The following is a 24721-nucleotide window of genomic DNA, read 5'->3' as shown; positions in this document are numbered from 1 at the left end:
CATTAAGTTTATTCCTACTGTTGTTTCTAATATGCATACATTTAAAATAGATGTTTTTAAGCTAGTAAGAAAGTTACATCTTTTGTGCTTTTTTTTCAAAGTCAAAAGAAAAAAATGCACAAGTAACTAATTCCTTTGATATGGATGATTCTTTGAATGAAACAGCTTCTATGGAATTTTTTTCTTGTGATTCTTTTTTTGAGAATGATGAAACTGTGAATGCTTACTGTCTATTACCGACAAATGGGATTAGCATAAAAAGTAACTATATACCTCATTTTACTAATGAGGCAGTGAAATGTTTTTCCAGTATAGTGAATTATTCTATGCAGGATATTTTAAAAAAAAAAGGAAAAAGTGTCTTATAATCTAACTAAAAATGAATGGGAGGCTTTAACGAAGATGAAATGTAGAAAAGATATTATATTTAAGCCCTCAGATAAAGGTAATAATTTAGTTATAATGACAGTAGAACAGTATTATAAGATGTGTATGGATAATTTAAATAATGAGGAAGTATATAGAATTGCTATATGGAAGGAATATGAAACAGCCTTGTCAGCATATAATGAACTAATAAATAGGGGGTATAGACTTGGCTATTTTACCAAAAAAGACAGAGAGGAAATTTTCCATAGAAAATTGTACTATGGCTAAATTTTACTGTCTTCCTAAACTACATAAAGATAGATATAATCCTGAATTAGTCCTATAGTGTCTGCTTGCAACTATTTTCTTCATAATATAGGAACTGTGTTGCATGAATTACTTTTACCAAAGGTTGTGCAGTTGTTTTCCTATATTAGAGACACCTTTGACTTTCTGGAGAAAATTAATAAAATTCAGTGGAATGAAAATAGGTACTGGATAGTAGTAGATGTTAAAAATTTGTATACTAATATTACACATGAATTAGGGGTGGAAGCTCTTAAATTTCATTTGGGTGAAACTCCACTTACCTATTATACAGTTGATTTAATACTGTTTTGTCTTAAAAATAATTTTTTTGAATTTAATGAAATTCTTTATCAACAAATTAAAGGCACAGTGATGGGAGCAGTTTTCGCTCCAGTATATGCAAATCTATTTATGGGTTATTTTGAAACCAAATTTCTATATAGAATGTGCTTTTTCAGAAGTCATGTAATAGAATATTATCGTTACATAGATGATTTAATCTTTCTATGTGAAGGGGTAGTTTAGATGTACATAATTTTATTCATGACCTAGACTGTAATAATTTTGGTATAAAGTTTGATGGAGCTCAGTGGGGAGATAAAGTTACATTTTTGGATGTAAATTTGCATGTTAGAGGTAATAAGGTAGTAACATCAGTGCATCATAAATTTGAAGGTGTGAATAATTTCATTAATGGGACTAGTTACCATCCTCCACACTTAATATCAGCACTTCCCTATAATGAATTATTGCGAATCTCAAGATTAACTAGTGATGAACAACAAAAAGAATTAGAAATTGAGTTGACTTGTCAGAAATTCATCAAAAGAGGTTGTAGTGTAGAACAAGCTAAAAATAACTTGAATTTTAATAATCAGACTCATAAACAAGTAAAATACAGGGCTAAATCAGATAAAAATGTGTATAATCAACAAGTGGATAAAATGTTTTTTGTTACAACATATGGAACATATACAGAGAAATTAGTAGAAATTGTTATGTTTTATTGGACACATTTGTTACAAGATCCATGCTTGGGTGAATTGTTACCTCAAAAACCTATAGTGTCTTATAGACGTGGAAAAAGTATTAAATATATGCTAGTTCATGCTTATTTTATTTTTTCTGCTGCCAGTTTAACTAAATGTATTTCTGATTATGGTTTTAAAGCATGTGGTCATTGTAGTATATGTAACCAAACAGTAAATTCTTTTGACTGTATAAATGGAAAGAAATTTAATGTGAATGGTAATTTTAGTTGTAACAGAGGGTATTGTTTATGTACTCAAATGTGAATGCAATTTATTTTACATAGGTGAATCAAAAAGGAGTTTGAGTCAGGTTCTTAGAACATCTGAGAAATATTAAAAATGAAAAGGTAGAAAGTCCTTTAGGCTTTCATTTTAAAAAATATCATAACAGTGATGGTAAGAATTTAACAGGCACAATTTTGGAAAAAGTACATTGTGTGAAAGGTATGTGCCTGAGGAATAAACTACAATGGAAAGAAGCACTGTTTATTTTAAAATTTGACACCCTACACCCTAAGGGGTTAAATAGAGAGCTTGATTGGAAATGGCTGCTGTAATTAAGTGTTTTTTAATTGTTTTATTAGAATAGTTTTTTACTATATAAAGGAATGAGAAATGGGTTTTGTTATACTCTGTTAAAAGGCTTATGCCGAGGCGCTGGAGAACATCAATTGTTGGTACTATAAAATAAATTCTTTGGCTATACTGGCTGAGTCGTTTCTTGGACTATTTTTCCTTCTTGGTGGTTTAATACAAAACTGTACTATGTTCATTGTGTTACACTGCTGCAGTCATTACACTTGGGTAGAATCCCAAAGCTAAGGTTGGGTGGCTGGTCTATAAAGAGTTAGGATTGGCTATGAGGCCCTGCAGAACTGCAGTGGCAAATCCTGCTTTGGATTTAGAGTAAAGAGGCAGGTGGTAATGCTTGGTGAAGGTGTGCACTGAACTCCAAGTTGCAGCCTCCAAAGTTTCCTTGGTAGGTACTCCTCTGAGAAAGGCTGTTGAAGTGGCTGTTGCCCTGGTGGAATGTGGCCTAATGGTATTTGGAACGGATTTTCCATGCTGTGTGTAGCAGTAATGAATACAGTGCCCTATCCATTTGGATATAGTCTTGAGATAGCCTCACCCTGTGATCCTGCAGCATATGCTACAAACAGTTGCTCAGTTTTCCTGAAATCTTTTGTTTTGTCCAAGCAGAAGCGTAGCTGCCTGTGTATGTCCAAAGAATGCAGAAGTTTCTCCCCTTTATTCTGGGGGTTTGGATAAAAAGTTGGCAAATGGATGGTTTGGTTAAGAGCCACACTAGATATCACCTTTGGCATAAAGGTAGGGTTTTGTCCTTAAAGAAACCCTGTCCTGATGAAAAATTATAAAAGGTTCCACTGCCATTAATGCCTGTAGCTCTGAGACTCTTCGTGCTGAAGTTACTGCCAGGAGCAGAGCTGTTTTCCATGATAAAAATTTTAGATTGGCTGTATTGGCTAGCTCAAAAGGTGGCAGGGTCAGTTTTTCCAAAACGAAACTGAGGTCCCAAGTTGGTGTTGGTGCTCTCCGGGGTGGTCTTATGTTTTTAGCCCCTCTGAGGTACTGCTTTAGCAAGGGATGAGAGAATAAAGGAGGATCCATGTTGTAATGTGCTGAAATGGCAGAGGCGTGGATCTTAATTGATGAGAAGGGTAGGCCTCTGTCCAGCATCTCAGTTAAGTATTGTAAAATCTGAGGAATGTTTGGAACAAGAGGGTCAAGGCTTTGAGCCTGGTTCCAGTCACAGAATCTCTTCTATTTTTCTGAGTAAGCTTTCCTGGTGCTAGGCCTCCTGGCCTCCAAAATGACATCCATAACAGCTTTAGAGAGAGGTGTTGCCTGTTTGACTAATGTATCCGCCATGCAGCCAGGTTTAGGGTTTTGAGCTGACCGTGCAGGATCTGATTGTTTTGTTGAGTCAGAAGGTGTGGAATTTGAGGCAAAATCCATGGTGGGCCTTGAGCCAAGTTCCTTAAGATAGGGTACCAATGCTGGTGTGGCCTGTCTGGAGCAATCAGGATCATCTGTGGTTTTTCCTGTCTTGCTTTTAGGAGTACCTTTGAAAGGAGAGGCAGTGGCGGGAAGGCATAACCTTTCAGGTTTTTCCAGATGAACAAAAGAGCATCCACTTTCCATGTTTGTTTGTGATAAGTCCTCGTGCAGACTTTTGTAGTTGGCAATTCAGTGGGGAGGAAAAAAGATCTATGTCTGGGCATCCCCATTTTTGTGTTACCATGCTGAAGATTTGTGGATTCAATTTCCATTCGTGAGGGTCCATGATATTACTGCTTAGATAGTCTGCCAGAGTATTTTTCTTTCCTGGCAGGGATTGTGCTTGCAGGTGAACTTGATACGTTAGAGCTGCGTTCCACAAGGTCACGGCTTGCTTGCATAGCGGATAAGAATGAGTGCCCCATTGCTTGTTTATGTACCACATTACTGTGGTGTTGTCTGTCTTTAGTAATAATTGTCCTGGATGCAGAAGGTCCTTGAAAGCTGTTAGGGCATTTTGAACAGCCAACATCTCTTTTTGATTGATGTGAAGATGCATCTGGTCTGTGGTCCACTTGCCCTGAACGCATTTTCCTGCCATGTGTGCTCTCCAGGCATAATTCAAAGCATCTGTTAGAGTTTGCCTGGCTGTGGGTTGGGTAAAAGGCTGACCCTGGTTTAGGTGACATGCCTGTGCCCATCATCGAAACTCCTGTTGTAGGCAGGGAATCATTGGTATTACTGCTTCTAAACTGTGAGTGTCGAGTCCAAACACTTTTTAGGTACCACTGTAATTTCCTCATATGCAGTCTGGCATATGGTATTAGCAGTATGCAGGATGCCATGAATCCCAGGGCCTGCAGAATTTTTCTTGCAGGGAGATGGGACTTTTTTGCCAGTAATTGAAAATATTGAGCTAGTTGAACTTGTTTGTCTGGTGTGAGGTAAGCCATCTGGGCCGTTGTATTTAAGCTGGCACCCAGGAATATAATCTGTTGCGAGGGCACTAGTTTTGACTTCTTTTCGTTTACTGTGTACCCTAGAGAAATTAGCAACATTTTTACAAATGCCAGATGCTGTAGAAGAATGTCCTTTGTCTCTGCTTGAATGAGGCAGTCGTCCAGGTATGGATGTATTTGAATTCCTTTTAGTCTGCAAAATGCAATTACTGGTGCCAGGCACTTTGTGAAGACCCTGGACACAGTAGATAAGCCAAAGGGCAGTGCAGAGAATTGGTAGTGCATTGTACCAGCTTTGAATCTGAGGTATCTTCTGCAATTTTGTCTGATAGGTACATGCAGGTATGCCTCTTTGAGGTCCAGAGTAACAAGCCAAGCCTTCTTGCCCAGCATGGGTAGAAGCTGCTGTAATGTTAACATTTTGAATTTTGGAATATCCAGGTAAATATTCAGAATTGAAAGGTCTAGTATGTGCCTCCAGGCCTTGTCCTTTCTGGGGACCAGGAAGAGTCTTGAGTAAAATCCTTGTCCTTGTTCCTGTTGTGGTACTTTTTGAATAGCTCTCATGTCCATGAGGGCTGAAATTTGTTTTTGTGCCTCTGCCCATTGATTTTGTGGCAGGTCTGGCATTCCTTTTAGCCTTGGTAAAGTATGAAAGTGGAACCTGTAACCTTGAGACACAATATTCAGAAGCAATTTGTCTTGGGTGATTGTTTGCCAGTTTTGAGAAAAAAGTGCTAGTTTTCCCCCTAAGGGGGCTTCCAAAAGGGACGTGCTTGGCGTACGAAGGGGAAAGTCATTGTGACCGTTTCCTGTAAGGTTGAGACTTGTCCTCACCTCCTTTTGGGGTTGAGGTGCCCCACTGTCATCTGTTTGAGCCTTGGGGTTGAGATCTGCCTCTTGGGCATCTGTATCTGCCTCTCCGTGGCCTGTCTGACACTGGAAAGGACCAATTTCTGCTAAACCGAGGTGGCTGTACCTGTAAGAAATCCTTGACTGTTTGCATAGATTTAGCTTTATCCTCCATTTTCTTTAACACCTCTTCTGCCTTAACACCAAACAAGGTATCATGCTGTAAAGGAGCATCCAATAATTTTGCCTTAACATGATCAGGTAAACTCTGTTCTTTTAACCAAGCATGTCTTCGAATCACAGAACCTGTAACTGCGGCTCTACAAGAGGCCTCTAAAGACTCAAAACCACATTGCAAAGTATGTTTTCCCACCTATTCAACTGCATGCAATAAATCCTGCAGTTCTTTATAATCAGGAGCTTGCAAGCATTTTCTGTTTTAACTGAGCCATTAAATATTGCTAGTACTTAGCATGTGAATCTGGCAATTTAAAGCTCTTGCTGCTAAAGTTGCAGAAGTGTATACTTTCTTCCCCCATCTATCCAAAGCTCTGGAATCTCTGTCAGAGGGTACTTGAATTTTTGCAATGGAAGCCTTAACCCCTTTTGGACCCTGGGAAATAGTTTCTGGATCAGCAGAAGGGTTTTTGTAAAGAAACTAATAAGAGTCAGAGACTCTATAATACCTATCTGGCTTGGCTGGAGCAGGGGGCAATGAATCAGGAGATAAGCTGGATTTAGAGAACACATCATCCAAAATGTCTAGCACAGGCGGAATAGCCAGTGGCCTGTGTTGAGGCAATAAAAGGAAATCCCTGAGCCTTTTCTTGGATTCTGAGTAATCCTGACTTACCCAATGAAAATGCTCCCTCACTGTATGCAAAGTTTCCCCAAAAGAATAATCCTCAGGAGGAGAGGCTGAAGGGAGATTCTTCGGCATCAGAGTCCTCATAGGGGGGTAGAGAGTATCCCTGGTCTGAAGAGGAATCAGAGGAAATGTAAACTTGATCAGAGGAATCATAGTCTGTATCCTGCCTAGGCCTTTTCTCAGGAGGGTGATGGGAACCCCTGATTAAAGTAATGAGGTCTTTGACCATTTTAAGCATCTGTTTCTTAGGCATGGAGGACTGTCCAGGAGAATGCTGTACTTGTTTCTTTGTCTTTAACGGTACCTTTGTCTCGGCTGTTGTTTTAACAGTAAGTTGTGAATGTCTGAAAACACCCTCAGAAGCAGATGCCTGCTCAGCGGCTCCAGACCCATCTGAGGGATTAGTTTCCGTAGGCCCAATACCTTGAGTTTCCAGAGGCCTAGCTGTCTCCGCGTGGGAGTTGGAAGTGGTCTGTGGCTCTGAGGTAGCGTGTGTCAGGGGCTGCGAAAGCGCCTCACTGAGAACCAGCGAACCGGCGACTGGCCTAGAAGAGGTTTCGTAGTCGGTTTTGGACCTCGGATGCCTGTCTTTAGCCTTGTCTTTGTGTTTTTTCGGTATTGAGGTCGTCAGTTGATCCGACGGCATAGTATAATTGAACCTTCAGCCAAAGTAGTGCAAAGCCAAATTAAAACGTCTTTTTATAGCGTTTGTTAAATCTAGCACAAAACCGACAATTAGTGACATCGTGATCAGGGCCTAGGCATGGAATACAGTAAGAGTGGAAGTCCTTATGAGGTATTGCTTCCCACAAGAAATACAATTGTTAACTTTTTCTGACATCGTCTGAAGCAAGAAAAAAGTTTCCCCAATGGGGTACTTAGCTTTATTGAAGACTTTGGATCTGAAATTCGACTTCAAAAATCTCAGGAGTTGGCCGACTGGCACTTGCGAACTGCTTCTGCTTCGGGCACCGCGCGGCATGAAAGACTAAAGAAAATGGCATCGGATGCATCTTATATACCCCTGGCACACTGACGTCAGGGAAGAGGCGACAGCAACCGATGCCAGAGCGGGACTTTGGAACTCTGGCCGACTGCGGGACCGCCTGATGGCAGGATAACCCAAGTGTAATGACTGCAGCAGTGTAACACGATGAATATCAGAAAATACAAAATTTGAAGCCGAGTGGGAAACTGTTGGGATTTCTTGTCAGTTGTCAGCAGTTAGCATTGGAGAAGACAGGATTCCTGAATCAAGATCCACTGGTCCATACTTGGTTCTCCAGAGATAAACCCAATAGATTCATCCTATCCAAACAGTCCTAGAATACAGTCTGCACTGCAACTGCTGGGTCAGCAGTTTTACCCTCCTGGATGGCAAACACAAAGTACAGTTTTGTACCTACCATAAATGTAGATGTTCGAGTGCTAATACAGCTGCAGTTATAACAGATGGGGTTCTCCTGCCGTCAGGCGGGTCCTCGGTCGACCGAATTCCAAAGTCTAGGTTCGGCGTCGGTTGTCGTCGCTTCTTCCCTAACGTCAGTGCGACAGGGGTATAAAGGAACCAGCCAACGCCATTTTCTTCAGTTTTTCTTGCCCCAGATGTCAGGTGCCCCCAGAAGGAAGGCAATACATAAATTTGTGTAATAAAGCAATGCAATATAATCAAAATACAATAGTTGCAAGCAAATACACCATAAATTAATACCCCAAATCAGGTTGTATGAGTAGGTGTTAGCCAATAGGCCTGTCCCAAGAGGGAAGGAGGGAGGGAAACCTGGACTGCAGCTGTATTAGCACCCGAACATCTACATTTATGGTAGGTACAAAACTGTACTATGTTCATCGTGCATACAGCTGCAGTCATAACAGATGGGTAGAATCCCAAAGCTAAGAAAGGGGTGGTCGGCACTAGGTGGAACTAGGAGGAGCCAGGATGCCCTGCAAGACTGCAGTGGCAAAGCCTGCTCTAGTTTTGGAGTATAATGGTAGGTGGTAGTGCTTGGAGAAGGTATGCACAGAACTCCAAGTGGCTGCTTCCAAAATATCTTTGGTAGGAACTCCTCTGAGGAAAGCTGCAGAGGTAGCTGTGGCCCTTGTGGAGTGAGATCTGATGCCTGTAGGTACAGTTTTGCCATGAAAAGAATAGCAAAAACATATGCAGTGGGCTATCCATTTTGAGATTGTCTGTTTGGAAATTGGCTTTCCTTGAGCTCCTATACCATAGGACACAAAGAGCTGTTCTGATTTTCTGAAAGGCTTTGTTCTGTCCAAATAATAACACAGTTGTCTGTGGATGTCCAAGGAATGTAGTAATCTCTCCCCTTTGTTTTGAGGATTAGGATAAAAGGTAGGTAAGTGTATGGCCTGATTCAAAGCTACCCTGGATACCACTTTTGGCATAAAGGACGGATTGGTTCGTAAGGAGACTCTGTCCTGATGGAAGATAAAAGGCTGCACAGCCATGAGAACTTGTAGTTCTGAAACTCTACGAGCTGAGGTAATAGCCAGAAGGAAAGCTGTTTTCCAGGACAAATATTGCAAATCTGATGAGGCAGCTGGCTCAAAGGGAGGCAAGGCCAGTTTTTCCAGAATGAAATTGAGATCCCAAGCAGGTATTGGTTGTTTCCTTGGGGGTTTTAGATTCTTAGCCCCTCTGAGGAACTGTCTTAAGAGAGGGTGAGAGAATAAGGGTGGATCAGTGTTGTATTCTGCAGAAATGGCTGAGGCATGGATTTTGATGGAGGAGAATGAACGCCCACTGCTTAGCAGCTCAGCTAGATACTATACTGTAGTATTTGAGGTAAATTCAGTTTTGCTGTGCTGAGTCAAGAGAAGAGGCATTAGAGGCAGGGTCCATGGTGGGGAATGTGTCAGGCTCCTCAAGAGTGGGTACCAGTGTTGTCTTGGCCAGTCTGGAGCAATGAGAATCATCTTTGGTCTGTCTGCTCTGGTTTTCAATAGAACTTTGGGCAGCAGAGGAAGAGGTGGGAAGGCATAAACTGTCATTGATGTCCAACTGAAAGAGAGAGCGTCCACTCTCCAGGCCTTTGGATGGAAAATCCTTGAGCAGAATTTTGTCAATTGGTGATTTTTGTGGGAGGCAAAGAGATCTATGTCTGGCCTTCCCCATACTTGGATCATCTCTGTAAAAACTTTTGGATGCAACTTCCATTCGTGTGGATCTGTCATATTTCTGCTTAGGTTGTCTGCCAGCGTGTTTTCCTTGCCTGGCAAGTACTGTGCTTGTAGTTCGATTTGTAAGTCCATGGCCATGTTCCAAAGTGACATGGCAAGTCTGCATAGGGGGTATGAATGTGTTCCTCCCTGTTTGTTTATGTACCACATAACTGTGGTGTTGTCCGTTCTTATCAATAGTTGACCTGGTTGCAGAAGGTCTTTGAAAGCTATAATTGCATTTATTACTGCTAGCATTTCCTTTTGATTGATGTGAAGGTGCTTTTCTTTTTGGGACCATTTGCCCTGAATGCACCGATCTGTCATGTGCACCCCCCAGGCGTAGTCCGAGGCATCTGTTGTGATGACTTGATTTGCTTGAGGCTTGCTGAATGGAAGACCTGCGTTTGTTTGGCATGCTTGAGCCCACCACAGGAATTCCTTTTGAAGACATGGAATTAGTGGTATTATTGTTTCCAAACTGTGGCTGTGTTGATACCATAGGTTTTTCAGGTACCATTGAAGTTTCCTCATATGCAGCTTTGCACATGGGATTAGCAAGATGCAAGATGCCATGAATCCCAGAGCCTGCAGGATTTTCCTTGCAGTCAGCCTGGTGCAATTTGCTAGTCCTCTGAAGTATTGAGTTAGTTGCCCCTGCTTCTCTGGCATGAGGTAGGCCATCTGGGTGTTTGTGTCCAAGTTGGCACCCAGGAAAATTATTTTCCCGAGAGGGTATTAGTCTTGATTTCTTTTTGCTGACTGTGTATCCCAGAGAGTTCAACAACATTATTACATAAGCCAGATGTTTCAGAAGAATGTGCTTGCTGTCTGCTTGGATCAGGCGGACGTCCAAATAGGGGTATATTTGTATCCCTTGAAGTCTGCAGTAGGCAATTACTGATGCCAGGCATTTCGTGAATACTCTGGGCGCAGTAGATAAGCCAAAGGGCAATGCAGAGAATTGATAATGGATTGAACCTGCAAGAAATCTGAGGTATCTTCTGCAATTTTGTCTGATTGGGACATGCAGGTATGCCTCCTTGAGGTCCAATGTTACCAGCCAAGACTCCTTGCCCAGCATGGGAAGAAGCTGCTGTAGAGTGAGCATCTTGAATTTTGGTACGAGTAGAAATGTGTTTAGGATGGATAGGTCCAAAATAGGTCTCCAATATTTTCCCTTCCTTGGTACCAGGAATAGTCTGGAATAAAAACCTTGACCTTGTTCGTGCGTAGGTATCTTTTGAATAACTTTCATGTCTATGAGATCTGTAATTTGCCTTTGTGCCTCTGCCCTCTGATTGTGTGGCAGGTTTGGCATGCCTCTCATTTTTGGAAGGGTGTGAAAATGGAATCTGTAGCCTCTGTTTATAATGTCCAGGATCCATTTGTCTTTTGTGACAATATGCCAATTTTTTGAAAATAAGGCCAGTTTTCCTCCTAAGGGTGCTGCCATTTGAGTCTTGCTTGGCATGCAAAGGGGAAAGTAATTGGGCTTGCTTTCTGAATGGTTACGAGTTATCCTCACCACCACCTCTTTGTGTAGGAGCTTGCCATTGTCTGCCTCTAAACGATCCTTGAGATTGTCCTCTGCCCCTCAGGCTCCTGTATCTACCTCTTTGGGGTCTGTCCGTGGCTGGAAAAGACCAATTTTTGGAAGGCCAATTTCTACTGAAACGTGGGGGTTGTATCTGTAGAAAATCTTTCACAGTTTGCATTGATTTAGCCTTTTCCTCCATTTTCCTTAATACCTCCTCAGCATTAGCACCAAATAATACATCCTTTTGTAGAGGGGCATCTAGTAATTTTGCTATGACATGATCTGGCAAGGATTGTTCCTTGAGCCAGGCATGTCTACGTATGACTGATCCTGTAACAGCAGCTCTACATGAGGCCTCTAGAGCATCAAAACCACATTGTAAGGTATGCTTACCCACTTGTTCTGCACTATGCATCAAATCCTGCAACTCCTTCAAGTCTGGTTGTTCAGGTTGTGACATTTTACTTTTCAATTGTGACAACAAAAACTGTTGGTATTTTAGCATATGGAACTGACAGTTTAAGGCCCTCATGGTTAAGGTAGCCGAGGTATATACCTTTTTTCCCCACCTTTCTAAGGATCTGGAATCTCTCTCGGAAGGTAATGGATTTTTAGCAGTGGAGGCCTTAATTCCCTTGGGTCCATGTGAGATGGTTTCTGGGTCAGCAGCATGGCTTTTGTATAGAAATTGGTGTGAATCAGGAACCCTGTAGTACCTGTCAGGCTTGACTGGGGCTGGAGGTAAGGAATCCGGGTTAAGGCAGGCCTCAGAGTAAACATCATCTAGGATGTCCAAGACAGGAGGTATAGCCAGAGGCCTGTGCTGAGGTAGCAAGATTAATTCCCTAAGCCTTTTCTTGGAATCTGAATAATCTTGGTCTTCCTAGTGGAAGTGTTCCCTTAAGGTATGCAAAGTTTCTCCAAATGAGTAATCCTCTGGGGGGGGGATACAGAAGGAATGGACTCCTCTGCATCAGAGTCTTCAAAAGGGCCTGGAGATGGGCCCTGTGTAGCTTGTCTCTTAGAATGCATGGCTGCTTTAGACTTAGTGAAAGCCTTGATGGAAAAAGAAGAGGAAGGTCTGAAGACACCTTGAGAGGAGGCAGACCTGTCCACATTTTGAGATTCAACGCCAAGAGTGGCTTCGGTATCTGTAGTCGGGGTGTGGGCCAAGGAGCCTGCGACCTCGGGCACAGGAGACACCGCCAATGAAGTGTCGTCGGTAGTCAGGGGCTGCGTAGGCGCCTCGCTGAGAACCGGACCACGTGTAGTTGGTTTTGGCGTGGTGTCGGTAGAGGCCGCGGACCTCGTGTGTCGGTCCTTATCTTTGCGCTTTTTAGACAAAACTGGAGGCAGAGTATCCGATGACATAATATAGTTAAATGTTTTGCCAAAATAATGCTGGGCGAACTCCGCCCAACGCTTAATGGTGCGTTTGTTGAATGTAGCACAAAAGCGACAGACCGAGACGTCGTGGTCTGGGCCTAAACAAGGAATACAGAGGGAATGGAAATCCTTATGCGGTATTTGCTTCCCACAAGAAATACAATTATTAACTTTTAAAATCCACGGCCACTGCACAACAAAAGCTGAAAACTCCAGCACTGTCCAAGATGGAATAATTCAAAGGCAGGACAACGAAGTAATCCACAGCAACAAGGATTTATTACAGACTTAGCGCTTTCACCTTACAAGGCATCATCAGAGTCAAAAAGCTGTTACAACAACCCTCATTTAAATACTAAAGTCTGTGAACAATTGAAACCATTAAACAATTAAACAATTAAACCATCAAAAACACTTAAAACATTTAAACATACACACCCACCCTAAGAGCCTTTGCATAAGAATTAAATAACACTATCAATGAAGTTCATATAGTAAATTCAGAACATATCCTACTAAAATATATCTATAATACATTTATTAGTCAAACTCATCACATTCTATATATACATTTGTAAATATATGTATGTAGTAAATCTAACATTCAAATGTCAACTTATTAAATCCAAAATTGTACACAAAAAGATATTAATATATATATATAAATAAGTTTTATATTATAAATAACTACACATATTTATTAAATATTCATTTGATAAATTCAACAATAAATGCTCCTGTTAAAAAAGAGAAAAAAATAACTCATTTTAAAAGTACTAATGCAAATACCAATGCAAATAGTGTATATAAAAACAATATTGTTGATAATATTAATATTTTCATACTTATAGTGCAATTAGATATATATAGATCCGCATCTACACAACCTGGGATCTATGCACCAAAAGGGGTTTAATGGAAATGTAATCATTAAGTCCAGGGTAGCACATGGCATTTAACCTAAGTTGCCATTCCATCTCCTTTAAAGCTACCTTGTTCTTAATGTCACCACCGCTATCTAAAAACACCCTATCAATAACAAAAAACATAAATTTCTTGAAATTGTTGCATTTGATACTATGAAGGTACAAAGCATTATGGGAATCTTTATTTTTGATGGATCTGAGATGTTCAGGAATCCTGTCTCTTAATCTGCGGGTAGTCATCCCGACGTAAAATGCCTCACAGGATGAACAATTGGCCACATATACTAAATTTCTAGAATTACAATTACAAATTCCCGGACAGGACAAAGTATATTTATATCCTGAAACGACTACATATGGGCCATCCGCTATAAACCTACAGCATCTACAACCTCCACATTTACTCATCCTTGACCTACAATATTGTTTGTTCCTTTCAAACATGCCTTTTAGATTCTGGCCCCTACTATAAACTATCACAGGCTCATTACCCACCACCTTCTTCAAATCAATATTCAAACAATGGTCCCACACATTTCTCAATACTGCACATAATTCCTTGGATTTATCATTATACTTCATGATAAAACATGGGCCCTTAACATTATTGTTATTGTTGTTATTGTTATTGTTCCCACTTGTCGAATCCACAAAATTTGAGGTTCCCATCTCAACTACACCATCACCCCTCAAGATGGGAACATAAATACTACGTCTTTTTTTATAAATTTCTTTCTTCACACTTCGCAATAAACTAATCGGGTAGCCTCGCTCCAATAACATTCCAATTAATTTATAGATTTCTAGTCTAAAGGTCGCATCGTCACTCACTAACCTAGAAATACGTACCATCTGCCCTTTTATTACCCCCTTCCGTTGATGAAAGGGGTGGCAACTGGTAAAATGTAGTAACGAATTTGAGTAGTTGTCCTTCCTATAAATTGTACTTGACAATTCATTACTTATCTTGGAAATATTAATATCTAAATAATTAATACTCTCTGCTCCCCAAGAAAAAGTGAACTTGAAATAGCCAGTGGTGCCATTTAAATGCTCAACAAATTCCTTAGCAAGTGCTTCTCCACCTTTCCATATGATCAGAAGATCATCCAAAAATCTGTTGTACAATATTATATTGTTCCTATATTCTGATGAAAACACAAAAGCCCTTTCCCAAGCCAATAACACCAAATTGGCGTATACCGGGGCGCATTTTGCCCCCATGGCCACGCCTGAACATTGTTTGTAAATTTCTCCTTCAAACTTGATGAAATTGTTATTCAAAACACATTCCATCAAGTCACAATACAAATTTACTCTAGATTTATCAATGGCATTGCTAAAATTAAGGCTTGCAGCAAACATGTCCAAGCCTTCATTGTGAGGAATTACCGAAAAGAGGTTAATGACATCTATTGTCAAAAAACTATAATCATCCGTTATATTCTTGACGTCCCTCAATCTTTCTAAACAATGCCAAGAGTCCCTTAGAATATGGGACACTTCAGTTTGAACTATCTTAGTCCCGTGATCAACAAATGCCGCAAGAGGCTCAGTCTTTGAACCCCTTGCGGCAACAATTGGTCTAAATTGTAAATTCTGGATACCCTTGTGTACCTTGGGTATCCCAAAAATACACGGCAACACTGGATTTTTAACCAACAAGTAATCATATTCCGTTTCACTAATCATAGCCTGAAACAGCGCATCGTGCAAAAACATATCAATTTTGGTATACGCACGGTTTACTTCATTAATGGATGCCAAGGAATAAGTGCTTTGATCATCCAGGACTCTAGACATACAAGTAAAGTAATCAATCTTATTCATAAGTACCATCCCACCCCCCTTGTCCGGCTTCATACACCTCACATTGTTCGAATTACTAAATTCATTGAGCAATATTCTTTCACCCCTGGATACATTATCCATAACACTACTGGGTGATGCACAAATTCTCCTAAACTCGAACTCCAACAATTTTTCAAAAAACACAAATTCCGGACAAGTGGGTGGGTTGAATGTACTTTTTCTTTTTAACAAAGAACCTGGGGTGTTGTTTACACCCATATCAAAATTCTGATTGTCATGAAAATATTTCTGAAGGTTCAACCTCCTCACAAACAATTTCAAACTAGATAAAATATGTGCTATGTCTAGCTTAAAACTAGGAACAAAGCTCAAACCCTTCGTAAATAATTCAAAATGCGTACCCCCTATCTCAACTTCAGTATAGTTATAAATGGTAAAACCTTTTTGCTTTAAAACAGTACACTTTAAACTTTCATCAATAACAGAACTTATGTTATCCTGTGGCAACCTTACATCAGCACTCAAAATATTGTTACCAACAACTTTCCCAGTATCATAGACACCATTGTTCATTTCTTCATTCATTAAAAATACATTGCTGGTTAAGGACAATTCATAACCTGTATTAATAAGGCTCACACCATCTACACCATCAATAGTATCACTATTGCAATTGTTTCTAGATTCAACCATCTCATTAAAACATACATGCAAAGGCCCATCAGGAATTTTAACCAAAAAATCATCATTACAACTAATTAAAACACCATTGCCTTTCAATTCATCCCTTCCCCCCACCAGGGATCCTTGCTGACAATTCAATTCACTAACACAAACATCTAATAAATTGTCATCAACAAATACAGTATTAAATCCTTGCACATTGGAAACAGGTGAAGACTTATAAGAACAAACATTCATAACAACAGTAGAAACATCACTCAAGTCACCTAATAATACCCCCCCTCCCGAGGATAATAAGTAGTCCTTGTTCCTTGGTTCAACAGTCTCTTCGACCTCCGGGGACCTTGATAACCGTCCAAAAAAACTTCATCATCTCCACCAGGAACCTGGTCATCACACTTGTCACAATATTCTCCATTGACTATATTTTGTGACATACTGCCTTTGCCAAAATCATTATTAAAAGTCTGCTTAGGCCACTTTTTTCCGGGGGGATAAACACTGTTAGTAGCATAATCAGTAGTGTCTCTAATTAGTTTTTTGTTTTTGACCAGTTTACTTTGCTGCACATAGCTGTCTAGATCCCTAATAACTTTTTCAAAACTTGCTTTATGTTGAAAAAAAAAAGCAAGTCAGTGGTAATGCTCATGTGTAGTTTAGTAATGTCATCCCTTAAGGAGCACATCTTAGTATTATTATTATCAATGATAATATCAAGAAGCTCCATACCTGTTCGATCAAAGAGTTTAGTCAATTCTTCAAAAGCCTTAGATTCACCATCAATTCCCATAGGCAGTTTCCACACTCTTAATCCCTTTGGTACTTGCTTCCATTCCTTGGACTGGGCCAAAAACCAATTGTCCAATTGCATAGCCCTGTATTTGGTACACAACTTATTAAACCTAAATATCTGCTCCTTTAGCGAGGGTATGTCAGCCCCCACTCTCTCCGAATCAAATTTGTTTTCACCGAAAGAAGGAGTCTGAAACCATGACTCCACTCGAAAAACACTTTCTGATCTCGCCGAAGGCATCGGGGGTGCAACCAAACCTGCTCCCATCACGTTTGGTTGACGCGAAACGCCCGACGCTGATTTTGAAACTGCTCCACTGTATAAAGTAGCTGTATTAGATACATTGTGCACTTGTCCAGGCACTATAGAACTCGCCGGTGGCGAGTGCAATGTAAATAGCTCAACCTGCGTATCCGTGAGACTCCCCTCACATCAACATCTACATTGACATAATTGTTTTGAACTTCATTACTGTTGGCATAAACTTTAATGAGTTTGTCCACTACACCTGCCAACTCCTTAAGTATAGCTTCCATCTCCACCAGAATTCACCAGCTTCCGGAGGCACAGCCAACACAAAATGAAAAGCAGGAAAAATGGTCCCAAAACTAGGGCACAAGCAAATAAATAAAATCCACGGCCACTGCACAACAAAAGCTGAAAACTCCAGCACTGTCCAAGATGGAATAATTCAAAGGCAGGACAACGAAGTAATCCACAGCAACAAAGATTTATTACAGACTTAGCACTTTCACCTTACAAGGCATCATCAGAGTCAAAAAGCTGTTACAACAACCCTCATTTAAATACTGAAGTCATTTCAATGAGGGTTGTTGTAACAGCTTTTTGACTCTGATGATGCCTTGTAAGGTGAAAGCGCTAAGTCTGTAATAAATCTTTGTTGCTGTGGATTACTTCGTTGTCCTGCCTTTGAATTATTCCATCTTGGACAGTGCTGGAGTTTTCAGCTTTTGTTGTGCAGTGGCCGTGGATTTTATTTGTTATTTGCTTGTGCCCTAGTTTTGGGACCATTTTTCCTGCTTTACAATTATTAACTTTGTCTGACATCGGTCTGAGGCAAGAAAAGTTTCCCCAACGGGGTACTTCGCTTTCAAGAAGACTTAAGTTTCAAAATTTTCGTAATTTCAGGAGCTAGCCGACCGGCACTTGCGAACTGCTTCTGCTTCGGGCACCGTGCGGCAAGAAAGACTGAAGAAAATGGCGTCGGCTGGTTCCTTTATACCCCTGTCGCACTGATGTCAGGGAAGAAGCGATGACAACCGACGCCGGACCTAGACTTTGGAATTCGGCCGGCCGAGGACCCGCCTGACGGCAGGAGAACCCCATCTGTTATGACTGCCGCTGTATGCACGATGAACATCTGGTGGAGATAATATCCAATACTTGGGGGGATCCTTCACAAACTAGGAGATTTTTTTTTTTTTTACGATAGCAGCCTTGCCTGGAAGTCATAACAAAGGAGGGTATTTATGTACTGCCAGTGTAAGTTGTCAAACTTTGTTCTGTCTTGATGAGGTCTTCTACCAAATCTATGACTACCTCCCAGAAAGGAGCTCTTTCTAGAAGAAGATATCCAAGATGGCCTACTGGCACTCCTCCGTAAAAGACAACAGCCCCAGGCACAACATCCTCTACAGGTAGATCCCAAATTCTGCAGGTCTAGCCACAGCACTAAAGTGAAAACTGCAGCAGGGTACATAGCAGCATACTGTAGAGGCCATGGTAAGAGTACATCAGGAAGGGCTAAAAAGGTTTTCCAGGGCCTGGTACACTACAGAAAGGACTAGAATCTAGACAGAAGAAACAAGCAGTTGAGGGAGTAAAGCACTAGCAAGGCAGAAGAAACATCCACTTACACACCCTCCCCCGACTGCTGGACACATTTTTGGCCATAAGGTTAGGACCTACTGAGTACAGCACAGATGATATAGGAGTAAGCTGTAGGATGCCTGCAAGACATCTCACTCCACTTGTAGGTTTTTAGAGTCCTTCCATTTGGCTCCCTACCGAAATGTCAGTACTAGAAATGCCAACAAGCTGAAAAAAAGACCAAATTCCAGCAGAAAAATGAATCTCTTAGAATGGTAGTCTCGTTTAAACATCTTTTTTCGGGTGGGGGGCAAGTTTCCCCTGCACCCCCTGATGCGGGGATCAAGCCTCCCACCCACCAAATTGTATATACTAATTCCGAGATCACCATACCTTAGTGAAAAGGGAATATTTCAAGAAATGGCCACCTTGGACTTAGTATACACGCAAGCCCTTTTTTCCAGCAATTCAGTTTCCATGTTTCGCGATTCACTCCGAGTCCTGACATCTCAAATGGTTACCCTTCCATTTTCTTGTTAGCACAGGCAGCAGTAACCATGTGCTTTCTGACTGCAAAAACAGAATACCCGGGTACAGAATCATGGGTTGAATGAAATGAGGCTTCTTCTCTTTCTTCTGATACAAACATAGCCACTTCTGGAAGACAAGAACACAGACTAGTCCATAAAAGACTTACTCAGCCTAAAGCAAGGGGTTTATCACAGGGGGGAGCTGAGGGGGAGAGGCTTCACTATCCTTATCCACTTAATAAAAAAATCTAATTTGGATACAAGACTTTCTTGGTCCTCAGTCTCCTTCACAGGGCAAAAGAGTAAGGGAGATCCTTTCCTAAGCCTAACTGTTAGAGGAAGGTGAGACAATGACATACCCGTGTTCAAAGTTATCACACGAAGGTGATATGGAGACAGGACAGATATCTGTGGGGTCTTCCACTGATATCAGCCTGTCTCTCTTCTTTGGCATCTGCACCTTGCAAAGACACATCACGTCAGACATTAAATGTTTGTATTAAAATCTGATGCCTGGGAGCCCATGGTGAGAACCTTGCTAGTGACGGATACTCCAGTTAATCCCTCTCAACTTAGGCCATCAATTTTTGCTTCACCCATGGACAGGCTTTGGGATAGCAGCCTGAATCCACAACAGTTACCACTGCTAGGCTAAGTGGTGTAGCAGGATGAAGCTCAGAGTACAACCTAAACAGATTAAGTGATGAAGAAGCCACACAGATGAGAGCGAGAGTAAATTAAGACAATCCAGCTTTCTACAAGTAACAGAAATAAGGTATAACAAATATAACTGCAAATAAGGATGTAAAATAAAGAACACAATACTCAGATGGCATAATTATAAAATAAAAGAATGCCAACATGTTGGCTTGGCATGCAATGTCTTTATAAATAAGCTTTTTTTTATTTTATTTATTCTTTTGTTGACCAGGTTAGCCCCAGTAAGCCAGTAGGCTAGTGGCCAAACTTCAGGAGAGACTTGTACAAAGCTACTTTAAGAATGTAAGAAGACATAACAGATGGTGCAACTAAAAGGTGTATTTTCCAAAGAAAAGAATTCTGTTTGTTATTGCTTTGTGTAAATTCCAACTTTAAGATAAGGAATGGATACGTGAAGTTCGCAATCCAGCTAATTAACAATATCAACACATATATATATATATATATATATATATATATATATATATATATATATATATATATATATATATATATATATATATATATATATATATATACACACACACACATATATACATATACACACACATCTATACATATATATATAAATATATATATATATATATATATATATATATATATATATATATATATATATATATATATATATATATATATATATATATATATATATATATACACATACACATATATATACACATATACACACACACACACACACTAGATTTGGAAATGGCAATATTACAAAAAGAATGAAAATATCCTGAGAAAGGACAAGACATGAGAAGACAGCACTTTATTTCATATGTTTACATTTAAGACATCTAGCACATTAATACTTTTAGAGAGGTCTTCTGTGCAGGTATTTCTCAGAACAGTTTCTGTGAAAACAAGGAGCAGTTAGAAAATACTCCTCCTAATGTCGATCCTTTAGAAGACCCTTCTCCTCCCAGCGTTTTGACAGTTTTGCAGTTGAGGAACCACACACAGAATTATTTGTAACACTGATGACTAAAACAGAAGCTTCACTACAATTAGTCACCTTTATAGGACTAAGCCAAGCATATTCTCATTATGATTAACACCAGTCAAGGCCGCCCCATTTGCTGCATCCATTGCAAAATAAGCAGACCTAGCTGCCTTAAAGGCAATAAATTAAAACCTAGTGTTTTTATTCCATTTTTGTGACTCTTTTTTTCAGTCTGGAATCACAGTGTTACTATTTTGTAAGAACTGGTCAAATAATGACATCTGTAAAAATACCAGCTATATATGTGCAAGTCCTTAGTCTTAAGGTGGTAGAAGCATATAAATTATTTTACCGTACCTTCCTAAAACCTGCCCCTCCCTGGTGAGGGTTGAAGCATCTTGCTTCTTCTTGAATAATGGATGTGCTAGGGTCCTCTTAGATGAAGTCGGCACATCTACTGATCCAGGATATGGTTTCAAATTGGAATACATAAGGGACGTGTATAATAAATAAACTGATCCATAAGCTGGCGGTTGAATAAGAATGTTTAAGTTTCTATTCCACACATCTGGAAAGTCTTGAAGAAAGGGAGCACTTATTTAAAAATACTTACTAGACAAAAGAAAAGACCAACTTCTAACCCTTTTTGATTTGTAAGGAATCTTTACATGTACTGATGGTATATAAAGGCTAGTCGAACTTTACTTCACTAAATACGTTTGTCCCATGAGGTACCATGAAAGGTACTAGAGACTTGTCTGCCAAACAAATAATAATCACCCCAGCCAGCTTTCTATAGGCCATCTTGGCAAAAGGGGAGATACATTTTGACCTGTCCCCCTTAATGGCTGTAATTCTTCAGGCTCTTTCCTGAAAGTGTGAAGCCTGGCTTGTGAAGTTCTTCCCTATTTGTATGCAGCTTAGGCGACAGAGCTTCTATCACAACCTCTCATATGACTGACTGCAACACTTGGTTGGTATCAACACAGGGCCTCAATTTTAGTTTAACATCTGAGCTTTGGTATTGAAATCATTTAAGGTTTTCTAGAAATTACAGTAATTAACCCACTTCCCATCTTACTGGGGGTTAGCAAAATGGATGTGGATATGGATTTAGGGAAAAAAAAAAAAAGGCGATGAAGTCCCAGAATCAGTGAGCAAATACACATTTTTAATTAATTCTGCTCTCTTTTGAACGAGTTTTGACTTTTCCTGACTTTTACAGATGAACTCTAAATTTATTCATCAACTTCGTAAAGACCTTGGGGATTTTTTTTCCTGTTAGAGAAGAAGCCATCACTTTTGGTCTTTGCATGTTGGTAGCTTGTTTAAATGTTTTTGAAAGGTTTACACACCATCGGGATCAGACCCCCTTCCCCCCAAACAATTGCACAAAAATATTCAGTGGCTATTTGTCTACCTCAGTTATATCTATTAACAAATTTTGACTAAACCTTTGCAATAAAGTTTAATGAAAAATAAATAAAAACAGCCACTGAAATAAAAAGAACTTTGTTGTGCAATAGAAACTGCTTCCAGCAAGAAGATTTGTAACTCTCGAAAAAGCTAGACTGGAGTATAATACGCTACATAAGAGAGAGAGAGGGAGGAATACACACCCATACCCACACACATCCACATCTATGTACATGTAATACTGGCACTGGCTTTTCCCAAAATAAGTTAACTACAGTGTATGAGAACTCTGTGCATAGAACAGGTTCAAGAAAAGGAAATACCAGCAATGATAGTAAATAATGGTGTTGATGTCAGAGCTTCAGTAATAAAAGTCTTAGGAGACAAGAAAAATCAGTTGAGTATGCAAAATAGATCAGAATACAAAATCAGTGAAACCCTATTTTAGCTGCAAGACTTTTACACTCTTGTCTTCTCCATTTTATGTTGAAGTCTAAAGTTGTGCACAAAATGAACTCTGTACTCCAAATAAGGGTTTTGGATCATACCTCAACTTTCCAAAAAGAAATCCTTGTACTTCATCCACAGAGTCTTTCTCATCTAATACTGTTGTGTTGGTATCAGTACCTGCAATGTACAGTAAATGCATTTTTTAAAATCATCTTTTAGCTGCAGCACTGTGGATATAATATGCATACACCATGCCAAATATTCCCTTACAATAGGCCTGAGCTAGCATGCAAGTAAAACTGATAGTGTACAGAGGCCCCACCTCAAAAAGGTAATGCATGAAAAACTTTCAGTCTTCTACCTCGTACACAAACAGCAGGCTATATGATATGCTGCTCCAGATTTAAGGACTATACAATAATAGTGACTGTGAAAAATGCAAAAACACTCGTGTCATACTTCCATGGCAATAAGCAACTCCCAAGTACAGTAACTACCAAATCATACTCTGCATACCCAGATTATATGTTAATCCCTGCTTACAAATAAAGCAGAATAAGGAAACAAAAAAGCATGACACATACAGCTAATGGTATAATTCTACCTTAAGTTTCTTTTGCACCCATTAACACGAACACATGCATAAAACTTTATGAAAAACTTAAAATTCTAAATTACTACAATGTATTTGAGATATGGATTTTTTTTCTAGACAATTTAGTAACAGACAAATGTATTTTGTATAATTCAGTCAAAAATCTCAGTTAAGCATTTTCTATTTACATTAATGATACTAGATTAAACGGAATACTACAATTTACCCCACTTTATCTTTGCTACAAGAAGTAACAAACTGTTTTTAACCATCAGTGAAGGGACAATACTGATGACAGACAATCCAATCATTCCATAGTTTTTACTCTACAGTAATCCACTGAACGAAAAATGCAATGCAATACATTTGGGATGGGCAATCATGTCATTTTATAAATCTTTATACTGTAGTAATGTAACAGACATTAAAAAAGTACTACTTCAGCTGAAAGCCCATCAGAGAACTTAAAAGAGTGCTTGAATTTGTTCAGCAGTTTTCCTAACAGCCATAGACCATTTTTTCTCATTTAACACAAAATGGGTATAATGTATAAACTCACTTTTCACTTGTGTATCATCCTTTGCTTTATATTCTGTGCTTTTGATGGCAAGTTCAACACCGTAGCCTGAAAGGTACACTTTGTTTTTACTGGGATTCTGGAAATGATTAAAAAATAGACAGAAATGGTTAAATACTTTCCTGAATTATGAAGCCAACCAGACGTTTTCAAATTCCTATCAGTTCCAAGTAAAAGCATGAATGACAGCAGTTCATTAAAATATATATTACAAAATAATTTGTAAATACTGTTACTGGTGGGTGAGTGCTGCTCGCTATATTTTTATCTGTGACTGCATAACTGTCGAGTTTTTTCTAACAGATGTTTTTCCAATTGGCTCAGTATCTGCATATACTAGTTGTTGGTTCAAGACATTTTTCTGCATATACAGTAGCTATTTACTCAGTTTGTTTTTTGTAATCTTTCTAATATATCTTTATCATCTCAAAGTGCTTACTCCTCTCTGTACTTTTTTTTTTCTAGACCTAACACCACTCTTAAGTATTCAACTGCGGTACCACCTTTATCATTCTTATAAGAAAAGCGCAGTCAGGGTCTGAACTGTCTGCAAACAGCTAAAGTTAACTGAGTATGTGTCTACCTGTTTGAGCCAATATTCATTTTCCCCTGGAGAGCACTCTGCTTTGGCTTGTAAGCAGGCCCCCCCCCCCCCCCCCACACACACACACACACTCACTCATCTTCTACTTTCTCTCTTATTCCCTTCTGTTAGCAAACAGTATCCATAACTGATCAATACTGTGTGTTTGTTAATTTAAACTGAGACCACAGTAGCCTACTGTTACAAGGTTATCCTGTTTTTCCACTTGAGAAATGGTTAAGAAATGACTTACAGTTTCAGAGCAGTCCTTGGTCAATTGTGATTGTTTCTTAAACACAAACTTGTCTTTGCTTTGGCTCATTAGCAGCAGTACAAGGAA

General features: G+C 39.6%; 1 protein-coding gene across 1 annotated transcript in view; it reads right to left on the bottom strand.

Moving 5' to 3' along the window:
• UGGT1 (UDP-glucose glycoprotein glucosyltransferase 1) overlaps positions 1–24721 on the bottom strand; it is a gene marked incomplete in the record, with an annotated part of 2149769 nt that overhangs the window by 1930269 nt on the left and 194779 nt on the right. Inside the window, 2 exon segments of the mRNA XM_044070228.1 lie at positions 22725–22803; positions 23781–23877. Coding sequence (XP_043926163.1) covers positions 22725–22803; positions 23781–23877 — 176 coding nt within the window.

The sequence above is a fragment of the Protopterus annectens genome, chromosome 4.part1 (assembly GCF_019279795.1).
Source record: "Protopterus annectens isolate FY-2018-M chromosome 4.part1, PAN1.0, whole genome shotgun sequence".
Classification (NCBI taxonomy): domain Eukaryota; kingdom Metazoa; phylum Chordata; order Ceratodontiformes; family Protopteridae; genus Protopterus; species Protopterus annectens.
Note: the sequence above shows the minus strand (reverse complement) of the source record. Positions and strands in the feature narration are given on the sequence as shown.